This window comes from Phoxinus phoxinus (genome assembly GCF_949152265.1).
Source record: "Phoxinus phoxinus genome assembly, chromosome: 7".
Classification (NCBI taxonomy): domain Eukaryota; kingdom Metazoa; phylum Chordata; class Actinopteri; order Cypriniformes; family Leuciscidae; genus Phoxinus; species Phoxinus phoxinus.
The window spans coordinates 35764702-35786890 of NC_136882.1; the positions used below are offsets into that span (position 1 = coordinate 35764702).

General features: G+C 41.8%; 2 protein-coding genes across 2 annotated transcripts in view; one reads left to right on the forward strand and one right to left on the reverse strand.

Annotated features, from left to right (window-relative positions):
- The window catches only part of cfap210 (cilia and flagella associated protein 210), a 34682-nt gene that overhangs the window by 11252 nt on the left and 1241 nt on the right, over positions 1–22189 (forward strand). The window contains exon 7 of the mRNA XM_079617602.1: positions 21234–21426. Coding sequence (XP_079473728.1) covers positions 21234–21426 — 193 coding nt within the window. The remainder of the gene's footprint in view (positions 1–21233; positions 21427–22189) is intronic.
- LOC307001870 (uncharacterized protein) lies at positions 1885–9349 on the reverse strand (the record flags this gene model as incomplete). The annotated part of the gene is made up of 7 exons (XM_079618883.1): positions 1885–2990; positions 6929–7025; positions 7271–7504; positions 7598–7643; positions 8004–8039; positions 9148–9160; positions 9321–9349. The coding sequence occupies 7 exons, from the start codon at positions 9347–9349 to the stop codon at positions 2960–2962; spliced, it is 486 nt and encodes a 161-aa protein (XP_079475009.1). The 3' UTR covers positions 1885–2959.

A 22189-nucleotide genomic window follows, 5' to 3' on the forward strand; every position in this document is an offset into this window, starting at 1 on the left:
TCACCTTGTTGGGCCTTGATTGCGGTTATTACTTCAGGCCATCTCATTTCGGCTGCGCTGAACGTGCAAAAAAACGTAGGGGCTCCTAACTGTCTAATCATTGCCTGCAGATCTCGCAAAGTTTTCTCCCAATACGATGGAGTGCCTCTCAGTGGTTGCATGAACCGTGTGGCGTCTCTGTTGTGTAGCAATCTTTCAACCTCCCGGTTGTCTTGAAGCAGTCTGTTGGAAATTCTCCGGCCATCTCTTGTAATAGGTTTGCCTTTTCGCAACTGGATAGACATGCTGTTTCTAGCCAGTTGCGTTTCCGTTACAAACTGTGCAAAGAAAAGATAACTCTGATCTTTTGCAAAACGCGTGTCCACGCTGAACAATCTCGCGTTGAAATACATACTGGGAGATATTGAAATTTGTCTTTCCTCATCAATGGAATTTTGTCCAGTGGGGAATTGAACAGGGAACGCCATGGCTTCCAGCTTTGGGATTTTGAAAAATCCAACAGGCTTTTGTCCTTGTGCAGGTGCGACACTAAATATTCCCTCACCGTACGACAAGATCTCCTGTCCGATGTCAGGCGGCTGCATGCACGTGTCTAATGTGAGGCCGGGTCGAAGCTCATCCTTTTCCTCAACGCTAACTTGTTGCTCATTCTGAGCAGAATCAACTTCTTGTTGCTTCTCAGAGGCATCAGCTTCCTCGTCCAGGTGACTTTCAGAGACAGCAGCGTCCTCATCTAGGGCACTTTCAAATACAGCATCTTCTCGTATGGAGATATCCCTGTATTCTGAATGCATTGCTTTCAGCTTCGATAAAGCTGCAAGCACGTTGCGCATATTCACAGTCTGGAACTGCTGGTACCCTTTAAACTTAACGTGTCTCTTCAGCTTCACCTGCAGCAGCTGGGCCTCACTTCTTGGTCTTGGCAGAGAGTTGACGGTCTGCTCCATCTCGGAGGGGACGCACACAACGGCACCACGTACTGCTCTCTGCTGTCCTTTGGGTAATGAAACTATTTTTGCAAATGGTAAAATTTTTGCAATTAGTTGACGCTCAAGGACATTTAATTCATCCAATTCCGCAGGGATTGGTGGCAACTCCAGTTTGTTGGCTGCTGCAATTGAAGACATCCGTCCTCTCTTTAGATGGCTGTCACAAGTGTGGCAAATCCACTCCTGTCTTCTTTCTTCCGGAACTACACAGGAACCCGAGCAGGCACTGTCACAAGCATGAACATACTTTCCGGTCAAGCAAGACGCTGCAACATGAACGTTTTTGTCATAACTCTTTCTATTACAGACCTTGACTTGGTTAGGAAACAGGGCTCTGTGACAGACTGTGCAGACATGTGTAGGGCCATGCTGAATCTTACACCGGAATGCATGTATGGCACTTTCCATCACTTTGTTAACCAAAGGCTGGGGTGTTTGCTGGTTGGAACGGATGTACGGTTTATATTTCCTTTTTATCCGTAGTGCGCATTGCAACCGATGAAAAGCGTGATATGTAGCATCATCGGCACATTTTTGGGTCTTGCGCAGGGTACATCGCAGAATGTGATGTGCTCTGAACTCTGGGTCACCCGCATATCTCCTGACCATGTACTCTTTCATTTTCCTCTGGAATAGAGTATCAGTGCTGTACCTCCTAACCATGTACGCTTTCTTCTTCGACTGGACAAGAGCTTCTGTGTTGTACCTCCTAACCATGTACTCTTTCATTTTCCTCTGGAATAGAGTATCAGTGCTGTACCTCCTAACCATGTACGCTTTCTTCTTCGACTGTACAAGAGCATCTGTGTTGTACCTCCTAAACATGTACGCTTTCTTTTTCGATTGGAAATGAGCATCTGTGTTGTACCTACTCCTCATGTATTCTCTCTTCTTTGCCTGAACAACGTCATCTATTTTGTACCGTCTAGCCATGTAGTATGTCTTTTTGATTCTGAAGTGAGGATCCTTATTATACTTTTTCTTAACAACTTTTCTTTTATTTGTCCGAAATTGTAAATACCTACTTCTATCATAATCTTGTTTTCTCATGACATGTGATGGAGTTGTGTCCTTTGGTCCTCCATGTTGTTTTAAAATGTCAATTGTTTTACGCATTTCCTTTTTTCTCCTGTGCTTGTTTCTTTTTTTGACCATATCCTGATTTTTAGTTCCTGAGCCAACAAGATTTACTTTGGCTCCAACATTTGTTGATGGTTCTGGAAGAGCTGAAATCACTTGTGATACCTGTTCAGAAACAGATGGTGAAGGCAGTTGGACAGACTGTTGTTCTGTTTCAAAAGAAACGGGCATGAATTCATAGCTGGTCTCATCACCACGATCCCAGAAGATCTTGAGAAGTATGTCTGTCATGTCACTCAGGTGGGTGAAAGTCAACATGACAGCAGTTCCATGACCAGTAGGATGGGGCAAGCCTTCAGCAGTCCTTGAGTGTGAATCAAAGAATCCGTACCTTCCAGATCTGTCTCTGAACACAGCAACGCACTCTGGAGGAACAAGGAGTAAAGCATGCCTGACATCTGTGGAGAGACACTGCAGTCTTTCAGTGAGAGGAATGCACCACTCTTCCGTGCCAGGTGTCCCTGTGGCTCTGAGGTATCCGATCATCACTCCTGACTTCTGCACATTGTGTATCCGGTTAAATGAGGAAACACTTTGAGGTACTTCCTCCATAGTCAGATGGTTGCGATTAAACCTTCTTTCAGCAATAAGCTGCATTTTAATACCGACATATAACGCATCTCCCTCCTTTAAAACTCTATCAAGTTCAGGCATCTTGAACGTAATCCCTTCACTGTGGTTGACCAAAAATGTCAACGCTACACACGTGCACTGATGATTTCTTGAGAAACTTTCATACCTATCATCACCCTGACAATGAGATGCCTGCACAGACAAAACCCTGGGTGCAATATCACCACCTTCTGCATACATTCTACCCGAAAACTGAGCTACAGCCGCACTGGTGCTTGCCTGTTCAACCTGTAAATGATCATTCATAGAATTAGGCTGCAGGTCAAAATTAGTATTATAGAATCTGTATTACATTTTAAATTGCACTTCATAGTGTTTGGGACAAATATATTTTTGCTAAACAGGCATTTGTACAGATTAAGTGTGCTTAAAAGACAAGTGCAAACATTTTGTTGTTTATTAAGGGTGTGACAATACACTTAACTAACGAGACGATACAAATGGTTACACGAGAACAAGACCAGACGATATTTTAACACCATTTTTAAGGAATCTTCAATGACATATTATTTAACTAAAAGTCTCAGAATGCAAAATAATGCAGGTGCATTTTGAAATATTGTATGTAGGTGCGTGCCCCCAGCTCGATTTGGCTGTGTCACAGTGGGATGTTAGGGCATGCACCCCCTTCTTGGCATAGTTGATCTCTTTTATACACACGGTACATTTGCAGGCTATATATACAGACATTTTTAAGTTGAATTTAATACCTTTTTATTTAATACCTTCACAATATGTTTTACTTCAGCACAACTTCAAGGTGCAACTGTAGCAGGGTAAAGTGAAAAGTAAGTGAAATATCCAAAAGGAATAACAATTTAACGAGATAATTATAACTTAAACATTGGACTCAAAAACTGAGAGCGAGTGAGAGAGAGAGAGAGAGAGAGAGAGAGAGAGAGAGAGAGAGAGAGAAAGAGAGAATTGGTCCTCAGTGGTGACCGACAGACACTGTCATCCTTTCTTGCCCTCTTTTTTTTTTTAAACTGTGATTATACCACTTGATTTCATAGCTTTGTAAGATAAAATCCTTCTTTGCTAGACCTGATAATTGTTTTGGTATATAATCATATCAATATAAAAAAATTGAATAAAAAAAGAAGCATTAAAACGTTTATTTTAACTACGGTAAGAGTCTAATTTTCTACCATATACTGTCCAATTGAATAAAATTAGCTGCCAGATAAAAAAAATGTGCTGCTGTAGATAACTTGCTTTGCACTTTTTTTTCTGGTTTCACCTCACTCCAGTCTAAATGATTTTTTTTGTTTTGGTAATGTTTCTACACATTATAATATAAATAACCTAAAAATACTACGTAGTTTACATGCATGAATTGTTTGTTCATGTTACTTTACAGTGCATTAACTAATGTTAACAAATACAACTTTTGATTTCAATAGGCTAATGTAGGCTACTAGTACATGGTGAAATTAACATTAAGAAAGATTAATGCTGTAGACGTGCAGTTTATTAATAGTTATTGTTAACTAATGTAGTTAACTAAAGTTTAATAAATGGAACCATATTGTAAAGTTTTACCAATTTGTTATACACCGATTCAGATGTCCCGTGAGGACAGATCAGTTGTTTTAACCATTCATTAAAGTGATTCGGTTCAAATTAGTCATTAGTTCGCAAATCAGACGTGTCATTCGCGGACGTGTACGCGTTGTGTGATTATCCCAGCAGTTAGTATATCGCACAACCGTGTGAACCAGGCTTTAGATTCCGATTGGCCCAGAGAAATGTCAATTATAAGAATTATCCAATAATGTTTCGCAATTCTAGCCTGCATGGCATGCAGATGAAGGGCAACCTACAAGCCCCAATTATTGGGGTAATTAAAAAGACTGAAGTGAACAATACCAGGGCATACATGTCACGCACGCTATGAAAAAATCAGTATGTGTGATTATTAGGGGTGTAATGATACACCAATGCCACGGTTCGGTTCATATCGCGGTTTTGGAGCCTCGGTTCGGTTCGGTTTGCTGTGGGGACAAGGTTACTGGCAGGGCACCAGCAAGAATGAAGAACACTATTCACTTTTAACCTAATAACAATACCAATAATTTAACTCATTAACTATCTTTTTACGGTATTGTTATTGCTAACATTGCTAATGTTAACAACTTTTGATTTTAATAAGGCTACTAGTAAATGGTGAAATTAACAAAGATCAATAAATGCTGTAGAAGTGCAGTTTATTAATAGTTAATGTTAACTAAATGTAGTTAACTAGAGTTTAATAAATTTAACTTTATTGTAAAGTATTACGGATTTAGACGTCTGGTGAGTTGTTGGATAGATCAGTTGTTTTAACCATTCATTAAATGGAATCGGTTCAAATGAGTCATTAGTGCGTGAATCAGAGGAGTCATTAGCAGACGTGTACGCGTTCTGTGATTATCCCGGCAGTTTAGGATATTGCGCAAGATTTGTCACAACACAGAAAACATTTATTCACTGCATAGGTTTTTAGGTTTATTGAAAGTGTGGTTTGTGTCAGCTGAATGTGCGGAACGCTTTTCAGAGAATATAAGGCAACGTTTTTTTTTTAGCACAATACACACCGGTAATTCAGAAAAAAAAAATCTCCCAATGCTCCACGTGAAGCTTCGGTCTTCCAACCTTTTACCATCGTGTCAATTCAAGATTTTGATTAATATGCGCGAGGGAGGGAGTGCAAGACAGTTAAGACGGTGAGACTGCGCGTGCGCGGCCGGGCTCTCTGTCGCTGCTCGTTCTTTCAGTAACACGCGACCTGTCACAAGCGCAGCAGTCTGTCATCTACATCACTCACCGATCAAATAAGGCTTTGGCGGGATAAAAATTCACTTTGGTAGCCGCCAAAAAACGTAATATGTAGCAGACGGTGTTGATTATGTGGCGCACCGCCCACGAATTAGTCTGTGTGGGAAACACTGCAGTCGCCAAGCGTGATCGATCACCAAATATAACGTGACATGCACTTGGAAATCAAAAGTTAGTGTATATTTAGTAAAAATACAGCTTTCATTAGTTGTTACAAGTTTAGGCTACTAATTACTATTTATTCAAATGTCAGAAAAAATAGTTTTGTGACATAAGGTGAAGTGAGAGCTGGGCGCGGCAGTAGGGGGCAGGGCGCTTTCGGTTCGAAATGAGAGTATCGCGGTTCGAACCGTAGGTGGTGTATCGCGGTTTTTCAGTTCGGTTTGAATATCGTTACACCCCTAGTGATTATTAAATTTACTGTGCTACCACAATACCACATGTGCAATACCAAATGTGTGTGAGACAGATCCACTTGTTTGCGTGAAGCGAGCATTGTTCTTTTTTGTTTGTATCTACAGCTGGACGATTAACTGAAATGAAATTGAAAATGCAATTTGGCTTATTGAAAAAATTGCAGTGTTTTAATTAATTATATGCGCAGCACTGAGATTAAAGCGGATTGACCGGTTCACAATAAATGCTGCTCCATCTCTGCAAGCGCTGTGAATTTACACTTATTAAAACGTTGATTTTTAAAAGCAACACATGCCAAACATCAAGTTTACAAACCGGTTTTTCAACAAAAGAGAACATTTAATTATGTTTTTACTCCAAACACACTTCATAATGTCAATCGAGTGTTTAAAATGAATTCCATTTGTGATCTGACGTACTTCATATCATAGAATAAGGCAGAAATTATATGATTTGATATTGTTATATAGAGTGATAAAGGCATTTTGATTAGCATTGCAGGGCTCCAGAATGTGACTTTTTTGAGAATGTGCGAGTTAAAATTTGATGTGGTCATGCACTTAATCGATGTCTACCTACCTGCACTTTCATTCAAATTTATTTAATCTGTCACGTATTATAGACTAGGCCAAATCGACTATTCTTCCATAGTTGTCGGTTACAGTAGAACGTCAAAAAGTGGCAGTTAAACGGCCATTTCAAACGGCAAGCGTGGGCAGCGCATATATCTTCTGGCATGTATGTGTTAACCAAAGATTGCATTCACACCGAGAGCAGGAGCATCGCGTGAGCAGCAGTAAAATCTGCGTTTTATTCATATTTGGATGTCTTTGTCCATATAAGGGATTAATAAAGCGGAATCGTGACAGGCCTTGTCCCAAACATTACGGTGCCCTGAAATGAGTATGTTGCAAGACAGATATTAATAGTACCTGGTTAATGCTGGAGGGTCTGGTCTGTTCATCCTCCAGGTCCAACTTTCTCCAACGAATTTTTTGAGCCTGAGATCTCTTCCCTTTCCGCGGCATCCTTTAAAATATGAACAGATAAAAAGAAATGAGACAAAAAAATTATTCTTGACAAATATATCTGACTAACTCACTAATTTGAGTGAATGAAGTAACTTCTAAAAGTAGAGATTTTACTTTCAAGTCTCAAATCATCCAAAGTAACCATGGATCTCTTTTTAAACCTCAAAAGTAATACATGTAGAATACACTTATTTGTTAGTCAAATTCATTATACAGGACATTCTCACTTTGATAGTCACATACTTTGAAAGTTCTCCCGATGTAACAGCTGTTGAGCCTGAAAAGATAAAACCTGTAGTAATCTCAGGAAGAAAAAACAGTTAAACAACAATGAAAGAGACACTGTGTGAAATGCAAATGCAAAAATGAATTTTTTTTTTTTTTTTTTTTTTTTTGGGTGGGTCGGTGAAGGGGTGTAGGGGTTTAAGGTGGAGGATGTGGGATGAGAAATGTAGAAAGCGCCAAAACACACGGAACCTGAAAAAGAAACAGAAACAGACATATTAGGGCACAGGGACAACAATTATGGTGATGTTATGAAACTGCTTAAGAAACAATATTAATACTAACCAAGGAGAAAAGTGCAGCTGAAAATGCAGGTTGTGCTCGGATCAGTCTGAAAACAGAACAGTGACAACATAATGAAAAATTATTAAACTCAAGTCAGCTTTGCATGTTCAATATTAATAATATATTTTATCGATATAGGAATTTATTTCAAGAATGTTTTTTTAAAATACTCTCATATTTTCAAGTTATTTAAAATATGCCATCAAGCAAGGTTTACTATATATGACAACTGGTTTGGAGAATGGATGGGTGAATGTGGTCTTAATTATTTGTGCCATTAATAAAACAGTTTTTATTTTAAGACCTTCTATGATCCTGATCATTTTTTAAGTTTAACGATTTTCTTATCAACACGCCAAATCTGAAGCATTTTGTATTTGTGGCCATGTCATAATTAAACCTTTACCTCAAAATGCAGTTGAATGCTCGTGAAAACAGTATTCTGAAACAGAGAAACAAGAGTGTCAAAACTCAACAATCTAGGGTGTTCAAAAATCTTGCATCTATAAATGTGTAAATAATAGTAATTTAATTGATATTAAATTGTCATTATTATTGTACAAATGTATTATTATTGTTGCTAAATTATTTTTCAAATATTATTTAGCCTGGTACCATAAACTATATTGTAAATATTACTGAACTAAAATAGTGAATTTATTTTGAATTGATAAGTTACATTTAAGGTGTTTTAGTCAGTTTTAAGTCTGACCGATATTCTATAAGGAATACCAGAGGGTTAAACACAAGTAAAACATTAACATTGTCTCTCCATCACTCCCCCAAATACTGTAATGTCGTCAACGTGTTATGCGTCACATCATGCGTTAAGTTACCAAAATTTGCTGCAAATGAAGTGAAGCTGATGTAAATTCTACTTGAACCCATTCAAACAGATTGTCAGCGCGGATTTCTGCTACATGAACCACGTGACCGCAAGGCGCGAAAGCAAAGGTTCTCAATAACATTCTCTGGAGTAGGCCTAATACCAGTAAAACGCTCACTGAACTCCAGTTTAGTTATATTCAATAAACCTGTGTACATAGCAAATTAATTTCTCACATACATTATATTAGTACTTTGTGGATTATGATTAGAAAATTCTGTCAGTGAGCTGCACTGAAACCTGTTCGCACCGGATTTCTTCACCGGTGAATAATCTAGCCGCCTTCGAATAGAGATTGCATTTTTAAAACTCATCGCAAACGCATGTGATATAAGCACTTAAAATAAGAGCCAAAACTAATGCACTCTCATGCAGTATAAGCTAAAAAATAACAGCAAAAAACAAAGGACATGCTATCAATCAAACACACACAAAATAACATTTTAAGTTTTCACACAACTTTCAACGTTAGCTGTAGACATTATCACACATTACCATTGTTACAGAGAAAAAGGTAGCTTCAGTGTTAACAGAAAAACGATATAATCTACACCTCATATTGTTATAAGAACACTATTGTCTACATTTAATTCAAATAAAGAGCTGCATTTGATATTACAATGCTTTATAAACCAGCACATTTGAAAACGACCGTCTCACTCACCTCAAGAGAATATCTGGGGACGATTCATCAACATCAGATTCGAGTCGTAGATTTCGCAGCCAGTCAGCAGCGAGCTTTGATTGTACAACCAATAGAATCACACCTTCTAGTGATGGTTCAGTCATGAACGATTCGTTCATTTTGAACAAATCTTTTGTATGACTCGGGAATACCGAGTTGTCTCAGAGAGTGATTTGATCATTTGTGCTGTGCATGCGCAACATCCCAAATTCTGTACAGGAAACAGAAATTATTAGTTCAACTCTCGATCGAGTCTTTGGGTTTGAGTCGTTCATTCATTCCGCGACAGCCCCATAGAGACTGTCAGTACCAGAAAGAGAAATGATTCACCTCAAATCTTCGGGTCTGACTCTTCTGAGTCTTTCGTTCATTTGTCACATTAGTCAATCATTCCCAAACTTCCTTACAAACAAGCCCGTCGTCCGATTTCTAACTTCCTGTTACATGCTGCGTTTCTGGTCTTAAATAGCTTACAATTTATAGTTACTGGGGGAGTGAATGGTAATTTGAAATCTCTTCTCTAACATCCATAATCCATCTCCCAGCATTTTCTTCTTCTTACAGAAATTCAGAAGTGGAGTATAATTAATATTATTATTTTTGTCTTTTGCTTTTGGAGCAAATGGGAATGCAAAAATTATATGCACTCCCATTTACCTCTATAGAAGTTCACCCTGCTATAGTAGGACCTTTACTTAATGGATACTTACTTTAACCAGGAAATGTAAAAGGAGTCCTCTCTCTCTTTTATTAATATAAAGTATGCATACTATATAAAAAATATTAAATTCTTGTCAATCATCAGTAATGAATCAAGCATATATGAGAAGCTGTGTTATGTTCCTGCCCAATAAACTATTTGATACCCTTAAACAACAAAACCAATAGTTGGCAAGGAAACCCAGCCCACCCTGGCAAAACAAATGATGGTTACCATAGTTACCGTATCATACGATTTGTAAATAAATTATTTGAATTTTTAAGTTTGTTTTGATGTGCACCATTTTTTATTATTATTTATGAACATAATATATGAAGTTAGAAGAAAAACACTGAAACAATTTTATTTAACAAGCAATCTTGCAGCTAGATGATGTATGTCTAAGGTGTGGTTGCTAGGATTCGGTAACTGGTTAACTGTTTGCTAGGGCATGAGTATAAGCCATTACTTATTGGCTGTCTGCTGGTAAAAAATGAGTGAGTGTGTGAGAGAGAGACAGAGAGAGAGAGAGAGAGGGTGGGGGGTTCTGAGTGGTTGTTAGGCGGTTGCTAAGGTATTCTGGGTGGTTGCTATGGTGTTGCAAGACGGTTGCTAAGGTATTCTGGGTGGTTTCTAGGGTGTTCTGGGTGGTTTCTAGGCGGTTGCTATGGTGTTCAGGGTGGTTGCTATCGTGTTGCTAGGCAGTTACTAGGGTATTATTGGTGGTTGATATGGCGTTAATATGCAGTTGCTATGGTATTCTGGGTGGTTGCTAGGTGGTTGCTAAGATGTTCTGGTTGGTTGCTATGGTGTTGCTAGGGTATTCTGGGTGGTTGCTAGGGCATTGCTAGGTGGTTGCTAGGGTATTCTGGATGGTGGCTAGGGTGTTGCTATGTTGTTCTGAATGGTAGCTAGGGAGTTGCTAGGGCATTGCTAGGAAGTTGCTAGAGTGATCTGGGTTGTTGCTAGGCAGTTGCTAGGGAGTTCTGGGTGATTGCTAGGGCATCGCTAGGTGGTTGCTAGGGTATTCTGGGTGGTTGCTAGGGAGTTCTGGGTGGTTGCTATGGTGATGCTAGGCAGTTGCTAGGGTGTTCTGGGTGGTTGCTAGGCGGTTGCTAGGGTATTCTGGGTGGTTGCTAGGTGGTTGCTAGGGTGTTCTTGGTGGTTGCTAGGGTATTCTGGGTGGTTGCTAGGGCGTTATGGTTGGTTGCTAGGGCGTTGCTAGGCAGTTGATAGGTGGTTGCTAGGGTGTTCTGGGCGGTTGCTAGGCAGTTGCTAGGGTGTTATGGGTGATTGCTAGGGCGTTGCTAGGGTATATTTGGTGGTTGCTAGGGCGTTGCTAGGGTATTCTGGGTAGTTGCTATGATGTTACAAGGTGGTTGGTAGTTGTCACAGATGGTTACTATGGAGTTTGTAGCATTTTCCTGGCATGATTTTGCACTTAGCTAATCAATATTAGCATGTAGCTATTCACTGCTAGCATGTGTAGCATGTAGCAAGTCCTGTTTGCTAGCATGAGTCAGAAGAGCCAACCCCCATCTCTATACGATGTTCTGATGCCGAGATATACGTCTTGCAAAACGGTTGCTAGGGTAATCTGTTTGGTTGCTAGGGAGTGGCTTGGCAGCTGCCAATCATGAAGCTCCAAAGTCAGTGTGAATGTATAAACCAACCCCCATCTCCATACGATGTGTTGATGCAGAGATATACGTCTTGCAAAATGGTTGCTAGGGTACTCTCTTTTGTTGCTAGGGAGTGGCTTGGCAGCTGCCAATCATAAAACTCCAAAGGCTGCTTGTCAGTATGAATGATATAAACCAACTCCCACGTCTCTGTGACATTCAGAATGGAAGATATCCCTCTTTGGATTTTGGTTGCTAAGGTGCTCGACAATGGTTGCTAGGGAGGGGCTAGGATGTGTTGAGGTGATTGGGGATTGGCTGTTTGCTGGCCCGAGTCAAACTAGCCCACCCTCATGTTTCTATGACACTTATATCCTGAGATATCACTTTGATGTCTTTCAATGGAAGTCTATGGAGCTTGTTGCTAAGGAGCTCTGAATGGTTGCTAGGGCGTGGCTTGAAAGCTTCACAATGATCCTGAGAGACTGATTGGTCGTCTGAGTAAAATGAGCCCGCCCCCTTGTCTCTATGACACTGTGATCCAGAGTTATGTTCAATACAAATGCGGTTTCTATGGTGTAGGACAGCCCATTTCATGGGCTGTCCTACACCATAGTACGTGAATGGGGCAACTTTGGGCCTGTCCTGCCCCCCAGGGGTGCAACTTGTACCCCATTGTGAGGTATGTTGTTGCAGAGCCTACCAGCCTCTTCAAATGTGATCCAGAGTTATGTTCAATAGAATATCGCTTACTATGGTGTAGGACAGCCCATTTCATGGGCTGTCCTACACCATAGTACGTGAATGGGGCAACTTTGGGCCCCTCCTGCCCCCCAAGGGGTGCAACTTTTACCCCATTGTGTGGTATGTTGTTACAGAGCCTACCAGCCTCTTCAAATGTGATCCAGAGTTATGTTCAATAGAATATCGCTTACTATGGTGTAGGACAGCCCATTTCATGGGCTGTCCTACACCATAGTACTTCATTGGGGCAACTTTGGGCCCCTCCTGCCCCCCAGGGGTGCAACTTTTACCCCATTGTGTGGTATGTTCTTACAGAGCCTACCAGCCTCTTCAAATGTGATCCAGAGTTATGTTCAATAGAATATCGCTTACTATGGTGTAGGACAGCCCATTTCATGGGCTGTCCTACACCATAGTACTTCATTGGGGCAACTTTGGGCCCCTCCTGCCCCCCAGGGGTGCAACTTTTACCCCATTGTGTGGTATGTTCTTACAGAGCCTGCCAGTCTCTTTAAATGTGCCAAATTACACGTTTCTGCGACATCCTTGCTCTGAGCTATGAGTCTGTGAATTTTGGTTGCTAAGGTGCTCGACAATGGTTGCTAGGGAGGGGCTAGGAAGTGTTGATGTGATTCATGATTGGCTGTTTGCTGCCCTGAGTCAAACGAGACCACCCTCATGTTTCTATGACTCTTCTATCCAGAGATATCCATTTGATCTCTTTCAATGGAAGTCTATGGAACTTGTTGCTAAGGTGCTCTAAATGGTTGCTAGGGGCGTGGCCTGATAGCTTCACAATGATCCTGAAAGACTGATTGGTCGTCTGAGTAAAATGAGCCCGCCCCCTTGTCTCTATGACACTGTGATCCAGAGTTATGTTCAATAGAAAATCACTTACTATGGTGTAGGACGGCCCATTTCATGGGCCGTCCTATGCCATAGACAATGAATGGGAAAACTTTGGGGCGCTCCTGCCCCCCAGGGGTGCAACTTTTACCCCATTGTGAGGTATATTCTTAAAGAGCCTGACAGCCTCTTCAAATGTCGTAAATTTCACATTTCTACGAAATCCTCGCTCTGAGCTATGAGGCGTTTTACGTTTTTTTCAATGTAAGTCTATGCGTTTTTTTCCGCCGCTATTTCGCCCCTGGGGCGAAAACTGCACCCCCGAACGCTTATAAAAGTCATAGCACACCATTCCCAAATAGGCCGCACGATTTGACACCTCATTCATGGGTCTGTGACAAAAACTGCGGGAGGAGTAGCGAGACGAAAAAAAAGTGGAAGAAGAAGAAGAACTAGAACGTACATTTCCAGAAGAAAATGTGAATGGTGCTTGCAGTGGCAAAAAACACGACCCGGTTGCTAGGGTGAGATACATGATTGCGTACGAGCCAACAACCATGTCTGTACGATGTTCTGCTGCTGAGATGTGGCTTATTCATGTTGTCCGGGTGGTTGCTAGGGTGTTCTGGATGGTTGCTAGGCAGTTGCTAGGGTGTTCTGGATGGTTGCTAGGCAGTTGCTAGGGTGTTAGGGGTGGTTGCTGGGCAGTTGCTAGGTGGTTGCTAGGGTGTTCTGGGTGGTTGTTAGGCGGTTGCTAGGGAGTTCTGGGTGGTTGCTAGGTGGTTGCTAGGGTGTTCTGGGTGGTTGCTAGGCGGTTGCTAGGTGGTTGCTAGGGTGTTCTGGGCGGTTGCTAGGCGGTTGCTAGGGTGTTCTGGGTGGTTGCTTGGTGGTTGCTAGGGTGTTCTGGGTGGTTGCTAGGGCATTGCTAGGCAGTTGCTAGGGTATTTTTTGTGGTCGCTAGGGCGTTGCTAGGCAGTTGCTAGGGTATTCTGGGTAGTTGCTATGGTGTTACTAGGTGGTTGGTAGTTGTCACAGATGGTTACTATGGTGTTTGTAGCATTTTCTTGGCATGATTTAGCACTTAGCTAATCAAAATTAGCATGTAGCTATTCACTGCTAGCATGTGTAGCATGTAGCAAGTCCTGTTTGCTAGCATGAGTCAAAAGAGCCAACCCCCATCTCTATACGATGTTCTGATGCAGAGATATACGCCTTGCAAAACGGTTGCTAGGGTAATCTGTTTGGTTGCTAGGGAGTGGCTTGGCAGCTGCCTATCATGAAGCTCCGAAGTCAGTGTGAATGTATAAACCAACCCCCATCTCTATACGATGTTTTGATGCAGAGATATAGGTCTTGCAAAATGGTTGCTAGGGTACTCTGTTTTGTTGCTAGGGAGTGGCTTGGCAGCTGCCAATCATGAAACTCCAAAGGCTGCTTGTCAGTATGAATGATATAAACCAACTCCCACGCCTCTGTGACATTCAGAATGGAAGATAACCCTGTCTGGATTTTGGTTGCTAAGGTGCTCGACAATGGTTGCTAGGGAGGGGCTAGGATGTGTTGAGGTGATTGGGGATTGGCTGTTTGCTGCCCCGAGTCAAACGAGCCCACCCTCATGTTTCTATGACACTTATATCCTGAGATATCCCTTTGATGTCTTTCAATGGAAGTCTATGGAGCTTGTTGCTAAGGAGCTCTAAATGGTTGCTAGGGCGTGGCTTGAAAGCTTCACAATGATCTTGAGAGACTGATTGGTCGTCTGAGTAAAATGAGCCCGCCCCCTTGTCTCTATGACACTGTGATCCAGAGTTATGTTCAATACAAATGCGGTTTCTATGGTGTAGGACAGCCCATTTCATGGGCTGTCCTACACCATAGTACGTGAATGGGGCAACTTTGGGCCCCTCCTGCCCCCCAGGGGTGCAACTTTTACCCCGTTGTGTGGTATGTTCTTACAGAGCCTGCCAGTCTCTTTAAATGTGCCAAATTACACGTTTCTGCGACATCCTTGCTCTGAGCTATGAGTCTGTGAATTTTGGTTGCTAAGCTGCTCGACAATGGTTGCTAGGGCGTGGCTTGATAGCTTCACAAAGATCCTGAGATGCTGATTGGTCTTCTGAGTAAAATGAGCCCGCCCCCTTGTCTCTATGACACTGTGATCCAGAGTTATGTTCAATACAAATGCGGTTTCTATGGTGTAGGACAGCCCATTTCATGGGCTGTCCTACACCATAGTACTTCATTGGGGCAACTTTGGGCCCCTCCTGCCCCCCAGGGGTGCAACTTTTACCCCATTGTGTGGTATGTTGTTACAGAGCCTACCAGCCTCTTTAAATGTGCCAAATTACACGTTTCTGCGACATCCTTGCTCTGAGCTATGAGTCTGTGAATTTTGGTTGCTAAGGTGCTCGACAATGGTTGCTAGGGAGGGGCTAGGAAGTGTTGATGTGATTCATGATTGGCTGTTTGCTGCCCCGAGTCAAACGAGACCACCCTCATGTTTCTATGACTCTTCTATCCAGAGATATCCATTTGATCTCTTTCAATGGAAGTCTATGGAACTTGTTGCTAAGGTGCTCTAAATGGTTGCTAGGGGCGTGGCCTGATAGCTTCACAATGACCCTGAGAGACTGATTGGTCGTCTGAGTAAAATGAGCCCGCCCCCTTGTCTCTATGACACTGTTATCCAGAGTTATGTTCAATACAAAATCGCTTACTCTCTCTCTCTCTCCATTTCATGGGCCGTCCTACACCATGTTAAGTCAATAGGAAAAGTTTGGGCCGCTCCTGCCCCCCAGGGGTGCAACTTTTACCCCATTGTGAGGTATGTTCTTACAGAGCCTGCCAGCCTCTCCAAATGTGGTAAATTTCACATTTCTACGAAATCCCAACTCTGAGCTATGACTCGTCAAAGTTTGACGTAATGTTAAGTCTATGCGTTTTTTCGTCGACTTTTTCGCCCCTGGGGCGACCACCGCACCCCCGATCGCTTATAAAAGTCATAGCACACCATTCCCGAATATGCCGCACGATTTGACACCTCATTCATGGGTCTGTGACAAAAGCTGCGGGAGGAGTAGCGCGCCAAAAAAGCGGCGGAATAAAAAGAAGAATAATAACTAGAACGTACATTTCCAGAAGAAAATGTGTATGGTGCTTGCAGTGGCAAAACTCGACACTCGGTTGCTAGAGTGTGGTACATGATTGCATACGAGCCAACAACCATGTCTGTACGATGTTCTGCTGCTGAGATATGGCTTATTCATGTTGTCCGGGTGGTTGCTAGGGTGTTCTGGGTGGTTGCTAGGGTGTTCTGGGTGGTTGCTAGGCAGTTGCTAGGGTGTTCTGGTTGGTTGCTATGTGGTTGCTAGGGTGTTGCTAGGCGGTTGCTAGGGTGTTCTGGGTGGTTGCTAGGCGGTTGCCAGGGTGTTATGGGTGGTTGTTAGGTTGTTATGGGTGGTTGCTAGGCGGTTGCTAGGGAGTTCTGGGTGGTTGCTAGGGTGTTCTGGGTGGTTGCTAGGCGGTTGCTAGGCGGTTGCTAGGCGGTTGCTAGGGTGTTCTGGGTGGTTGTTAGGCGGTTGCTAGGGTGTTCTGGGTGGTTGCTAGGCGGTTGCTAGGGTGTTCTGGGTGGTTGCTAGGTGGTTGCTAGGCGGTTGCTAGGGTGTTCTGGGTGGTTGCTAGGCGGTTGCTAGGGTGTTCTGGGTGGTTGTTAGGTGGTTGCTAGGGTGTTCTGGGTGGTTGCTAGCAGGTTGCTAGGCGGTTGCTAGGGTGTTCTGGGTGGTTGCTAGGCGGTTGCTAGGGTGTTCTGGGTGGTTGCTAGGGTGTTCTGGGTGGTTGCTAGGCGGTTGCTAGGGTGTTCTGGGTGGTTGCTAGGCGGTTGCTAGGTGGTTGCTAGGGTGTTCTGGGTGGTTGCTAGGCAGTTGCTAGGGTATTCTGGGTAGTTGCTATGGTGTTACTAGGTGGTTTGTAGTTGTCAGAGATGGTTACTATGGTGTTTGTAGCATTTTATTGGCATGATTTAGCAATTAGCTAATCAATATTAGCATGTAGCTATTCACTGCTAGCATGTGTAGCATGTAGCAAGTCCTGTTTGCTAGCATGAGTCAAAAGAGCCAACCCCCATCTCTATACGATGTTCTGATGCAGAGATATACGCCTTGCAAAACGGTTGCTAGGGTAATCTGTTTGGTTGCTAGGGAGTGGCTTGGCAGCTGCCAATCATGAAGCTCCAAAGTCAGTGTGAATGTATAAACCAACCCCCATCTCTATACGATGTTTTGATGCAGAGATATAGGTCTTGCAAAATGGTTGCTAGGGTACTCTCTTTTGTTGCTAGGGAGTGGCTTGGCAGCTGCCAATCATGAAACTCCAAAGGCTGCTTGTCAGTATGAATGATATAAACCAACTCCCACGTCTCTGTGACATTCAGAATGGAAGATATCCCTCTTTGGATTTTGGTTGCTAAGGTGCTCGACAATGGTTGCTAGGGAGGGGCTAGGATGTGTTGAGGTGATTGGGGATTGGCTGTTTGCTGCCCCGAGTCAAACAAGCCCACCCTCATGTTTCTATGACACTTATATCCTGAGATATCCCTTTGATGTCTTTCAATGGAAGTCTATGGAGCTTGTTGCTAAGGAGCTCTAAATGGTTGCTAGGGCGTGGCTTGAAAGCTTCACAATGATCCTGAGAGACTGATTGGTCGTCTGAGTAAAATGAGCCCGCCCCCTTGTCTCTATGACACTGTGATCCAGAGTTATGTTCAATACAAATGCGGTTTCTATGGTGTAGGACAGCCCATTTCATGGGCTGTCCTACACCATAGTACGTGAATGGGGCAACTTTGGGCCGGTCCTGCCCCCCAGGGGTGCAACTTTTACCCCATTGTGTGGTATGTTGTTACAGAGCCTACCAGCCTCTTCAAATGTGATCCAGAGTTATGTTCAATAGAGTATCGCTTACTATGGTGTAGGACAGCCCATTTCATGGGCTGTCCTACACCATAGTACTTTCTTTGGGGCAACTTTGGGCCCCTCCTGCCCCCCAGGGGTGCAACTTTTACCCCATTGTGTGCTATGTTGTTACAGAGCCTACCAGCCTCTTCAAATGTGATCCAGAGTTATGTTCAATAGAATATCGCTTACTATGGTGTAGGACAGCCCATTTCATGGGCTGTCCTACACCATAGTACTTCATTGGGGCAACTTTGGGCCCCTCCTGCCCCCCAGGGGTGCAACTTTTACCCCATTGTGTGGTATGTTCTTACAGAGCCTGCCAGTCTCTTTAAATGTGCCAAATTACACGTTTCTGCGACATCCTTGCTCTGAGCTATGAGTCTGTGAATTTTGGTTGCTAAGGTGCTCGACAATGGTTGCTAGGGAGGGGCTAGGAAGTGTTGATGTGATTCATGATTGGCTGTTTGCTGCCCCGAGTCAAACGAGACCACCCTCATGTTTCTATGACTCTTCTATCCAGAGATATCCATTTGATCTCTTTCAATGGAAGTCTATGGAACTTGTTGCTAAGGTGCTCTAAATGGTTGCTAGGGGCGTGGCCTGATAGCTTCACAATGATCCGGAGAGACTGATTGGTCGTCTGAGTAAAATGAGCCCGCCCCCTTGTCTCTATGACACTGTGATCCAGAGTTATGTTCAATACAAAATCGCTTGCTCTCTCTCTCTCTCCATTTCATGGGACGTCCTACACCATGTTAAGTCAATAGGAAAAGTTTGGGCCGCTCCTGCCCCCCAGGGGTGCAACTTTTACCCCATTGTGAGGTATGTTCTTACAGAGCCTGCCAGCCTCTCCAAATGTGGTAAATTTCACATTTCTACGAAATCCCAACTCTGAGCTATGACTCGTCAAAGTTTGACGTAATGTTAAGTCTATGCGTTTTTTCGTCGACTTTTTCGCCCCTGGGGCGACCACCGCACCCCCGATCGCTTATAAAAGTCATAGCACACCATTCCCGAATAGGCCGCACGTTTTGACACCTCATTCAGGGGTCTGTGACAAAAGCTGCGGGAGGAGTAGCGCGTCAAAAAAGCGGCGGAATAAAAAGAATAAAAAGAATAATAAGTATGAGCAATAACACTAATGTTGCTTTGCCTATAGGCAAGCACCATTAATAAGTATGAGCAATAACACTAATGTTGCTTTGCCTATAGGCAAGCACCATTAATAAGAATAATAAGTATGAGCAATAACAATAATGATGCCTTGCTAAAGCAAGCACCATTAATAATAAGTATGAGCAATAACAATAATGATGCCTTGCTAAAGCAAGCACCATTAATAACTTTGGGTGCATTTTTGTTAGTTTAAAACTGTGAATCTCTAGAGATCGTGGGCTTTCAGTGTTATTTTTGTATTATTTATAGTATTTACTAGTATAGTATTTTGTAATGTTTTGAATTAACTTTTATTTTTATATTTTCAGTTAAAGTTTTAGGAATTGTGGTATGTGCTTTTTTTATTAGTTTTGTTATATTTCTTTTGAGCTTTATTTTATATTTATTTCAGTTTTAGTTTTAGTAATTTTTGTACTTCAACTTACAAATTGAAATGTTATTTCAATTAGTTGCCAAGGCAACATTTCTAAATTTAAGGGTAAGTTTCTCATCTAATGTCTCATCTAATTATTAATTTTTTGGCTTCATATAGATGGGTTTCTTGTATACAAACAAAACTGGATGCGCGCGCATTCAAGAGGCAAAACCACTAACAGGTGTTATGCCAAGTTCTGCATTTTCAGCATCATTAATCCAGTCTAATATGGTAATTTGATAAAACATATGAAAAAATCTTTGATGAATAGAACAGCATTTATTTGAAATAGAATCTTTTGTAACATTATAAATGTCTTTACTGTAACTTTTGATCAATTTAATTCATCCTTGATGAATAAAAGTATTGATTTCTTACATTTTAAATCCATCTTTTTGGCGGTTAGTGAGTTTACAGCGCAACAGCTCCGTGTCATCTCTGTTTCTGCTAGAAATGCTGTAAAGAGTGCAGCTTTCTGCCACCTAGTTGTGCGCGCATCTCTGTGATGACCTTGCACAGAAACCCGTCTATATGAAAACCCTAACGCTCAAAATAATTAATTGTGTTGAGTAGGGACAACGCAAATATGTTCCATCAAATTAACTTTTATGAGTATTTAAAACTTTATTTTTCTTTTTAGTTCACAAAACTGACACATGTTTAATTAAGTTTAATTTTTTAATTGTTTTGAGTTCTATAAACTTGTTTATTTGAATTTAGACAAACTTAAATTGAACTGAAACTGGGCTGGGATTTCCATTTCCCAGCATGCGTTGCTATGACACTAAGTGGGAGATTTAGTAGTGCTTAATGTTTTGTTATGCTAGTTTAGAAGAGCTTCTGTTATGTTGGGTTTTTTAGGGGGTTACCATCATGGATGGTGACGAGTGGAGCATGAGCTTGGTTTGTGAACAGTGTATGTTAAATGTGTTAAGTTGCTGTATTCATTCAGCAAGCTAATATGCTGATGCTATCAAAACATTGTGTCACCAATTAGCAAGGTAGCATTTATTGAATTAGCTGGTTAAAGCTAGCCAGTTTCCACTACTAAAAATATTTAAATTGAGATTACATGATAATTTGAAGTTGTGTATGAATTAGCTTACTCAATGTATGATTGTAAAATGTATGATTACAAAACAAAAATCTGCAAGCTCTGCTTACTTAACGTAAAATTGCTTAACTTAAACAATTTGATGTAACTGATTACCTCAAATTATTAGAGTTTTGCCAACTTATTTGGGTTTACAGTGTATTTAATCAACTAGAAACTGCTCTTTCTGAGGGTTTGTTTCAAATTTACTTGCAAACCAGATCCAATCTTTAATTTGTCTGTGAAAAGTCTTTTGGGGACATTTATACAAATGTACCGGTAAATAAATTAGTATATAAATCTACTAATTCAAAAGATTGTTACCTGACATACCATTGGACATTCACATTCTTACAGCTTTCTCATTCATGAATCACATCTAACTGGGAAGGTTATTGAAGTCATGGAAATTCACTGTGTGGGTGAAGTGTGGGAAGCCTAGAAAGAAAGTTGAATTCTTTGCACTGCTTGCTTTGTCTCAAAATTGGGCTTGTATTTGTCTTTCTTTTTGCCTTAGAGAGCTTCAAAGACACAGAGAGACTATAATACAGAAGCTAGCCGTGCAGAAGCAGGAAGAAATCAGCAATGAGGAGGAGATCATCGCAAAAGCGGTCACTGAACGTGAGGCCAGACAGGACCGGGTGCAGCGTGAGAAAGAAGAAAAACATGCAGCCGTGTTTAAATCTATCGCTGCACACAGAGAATCCATGGTTAGAAGAGCTTCTGTTATGTTGGGTTTTAGGGGGTTACCATCATGGATGGTGACGAGTGGAGCATGAGCTTGGTTTGAGAACAGTGTATGTTAAAGGATAATTCCTGTATTTAACACCTTGAGTCTATATTGTAGTTTGTTTTGGATGAACAAGAGTGGTGGACAACATTTTTTTGACAATGGTTCCTCTCTCGAGTTTTTGACTATAAAAGAATTGGCCATGGACCCATTTAACATTGGAGTCAATGGGCATGTCCGAAAATGTCATTAAAACAGCCAATAATGTTTGTTTACAAAACTGTGCAACTCACCGAGTGATTAGTGATGTTAGTTGATGTTCCAGAAACAAAAAGTGTTGCGAAATACAGTTTCTGTCGTGTTTTATTCGTCATTTTGTAAAATCCCATTGAATTCTGTTGAAGGACTGAGTGCTCGTTAATATAAATGCGCTACCGGAAACGGAAAGGGGGCTGTTTACATTTGGTCGATGTAGTCTTTTTGCTCGCTTCCGTTTCTCATAAGGCTAGCGAGCAGAGCAACTGTGCTCCGGGAGAGTAAGCGAAATAAACAAACAAAACCTTGAAAATATTGAAAGACGTGACCACTGACCAGTGCAATATGAAGTTGAACTCGACTGTGACCGTGAGTGTCCCGCGAGACATAAACATCGGTTATCGCCATCAAGTGGTCGGGAGTGTGCTAACGCTTCAGATTCAAATATTGAGCGGAAGTTACACAGTTGTGAAGTGTCTGAAAAAATA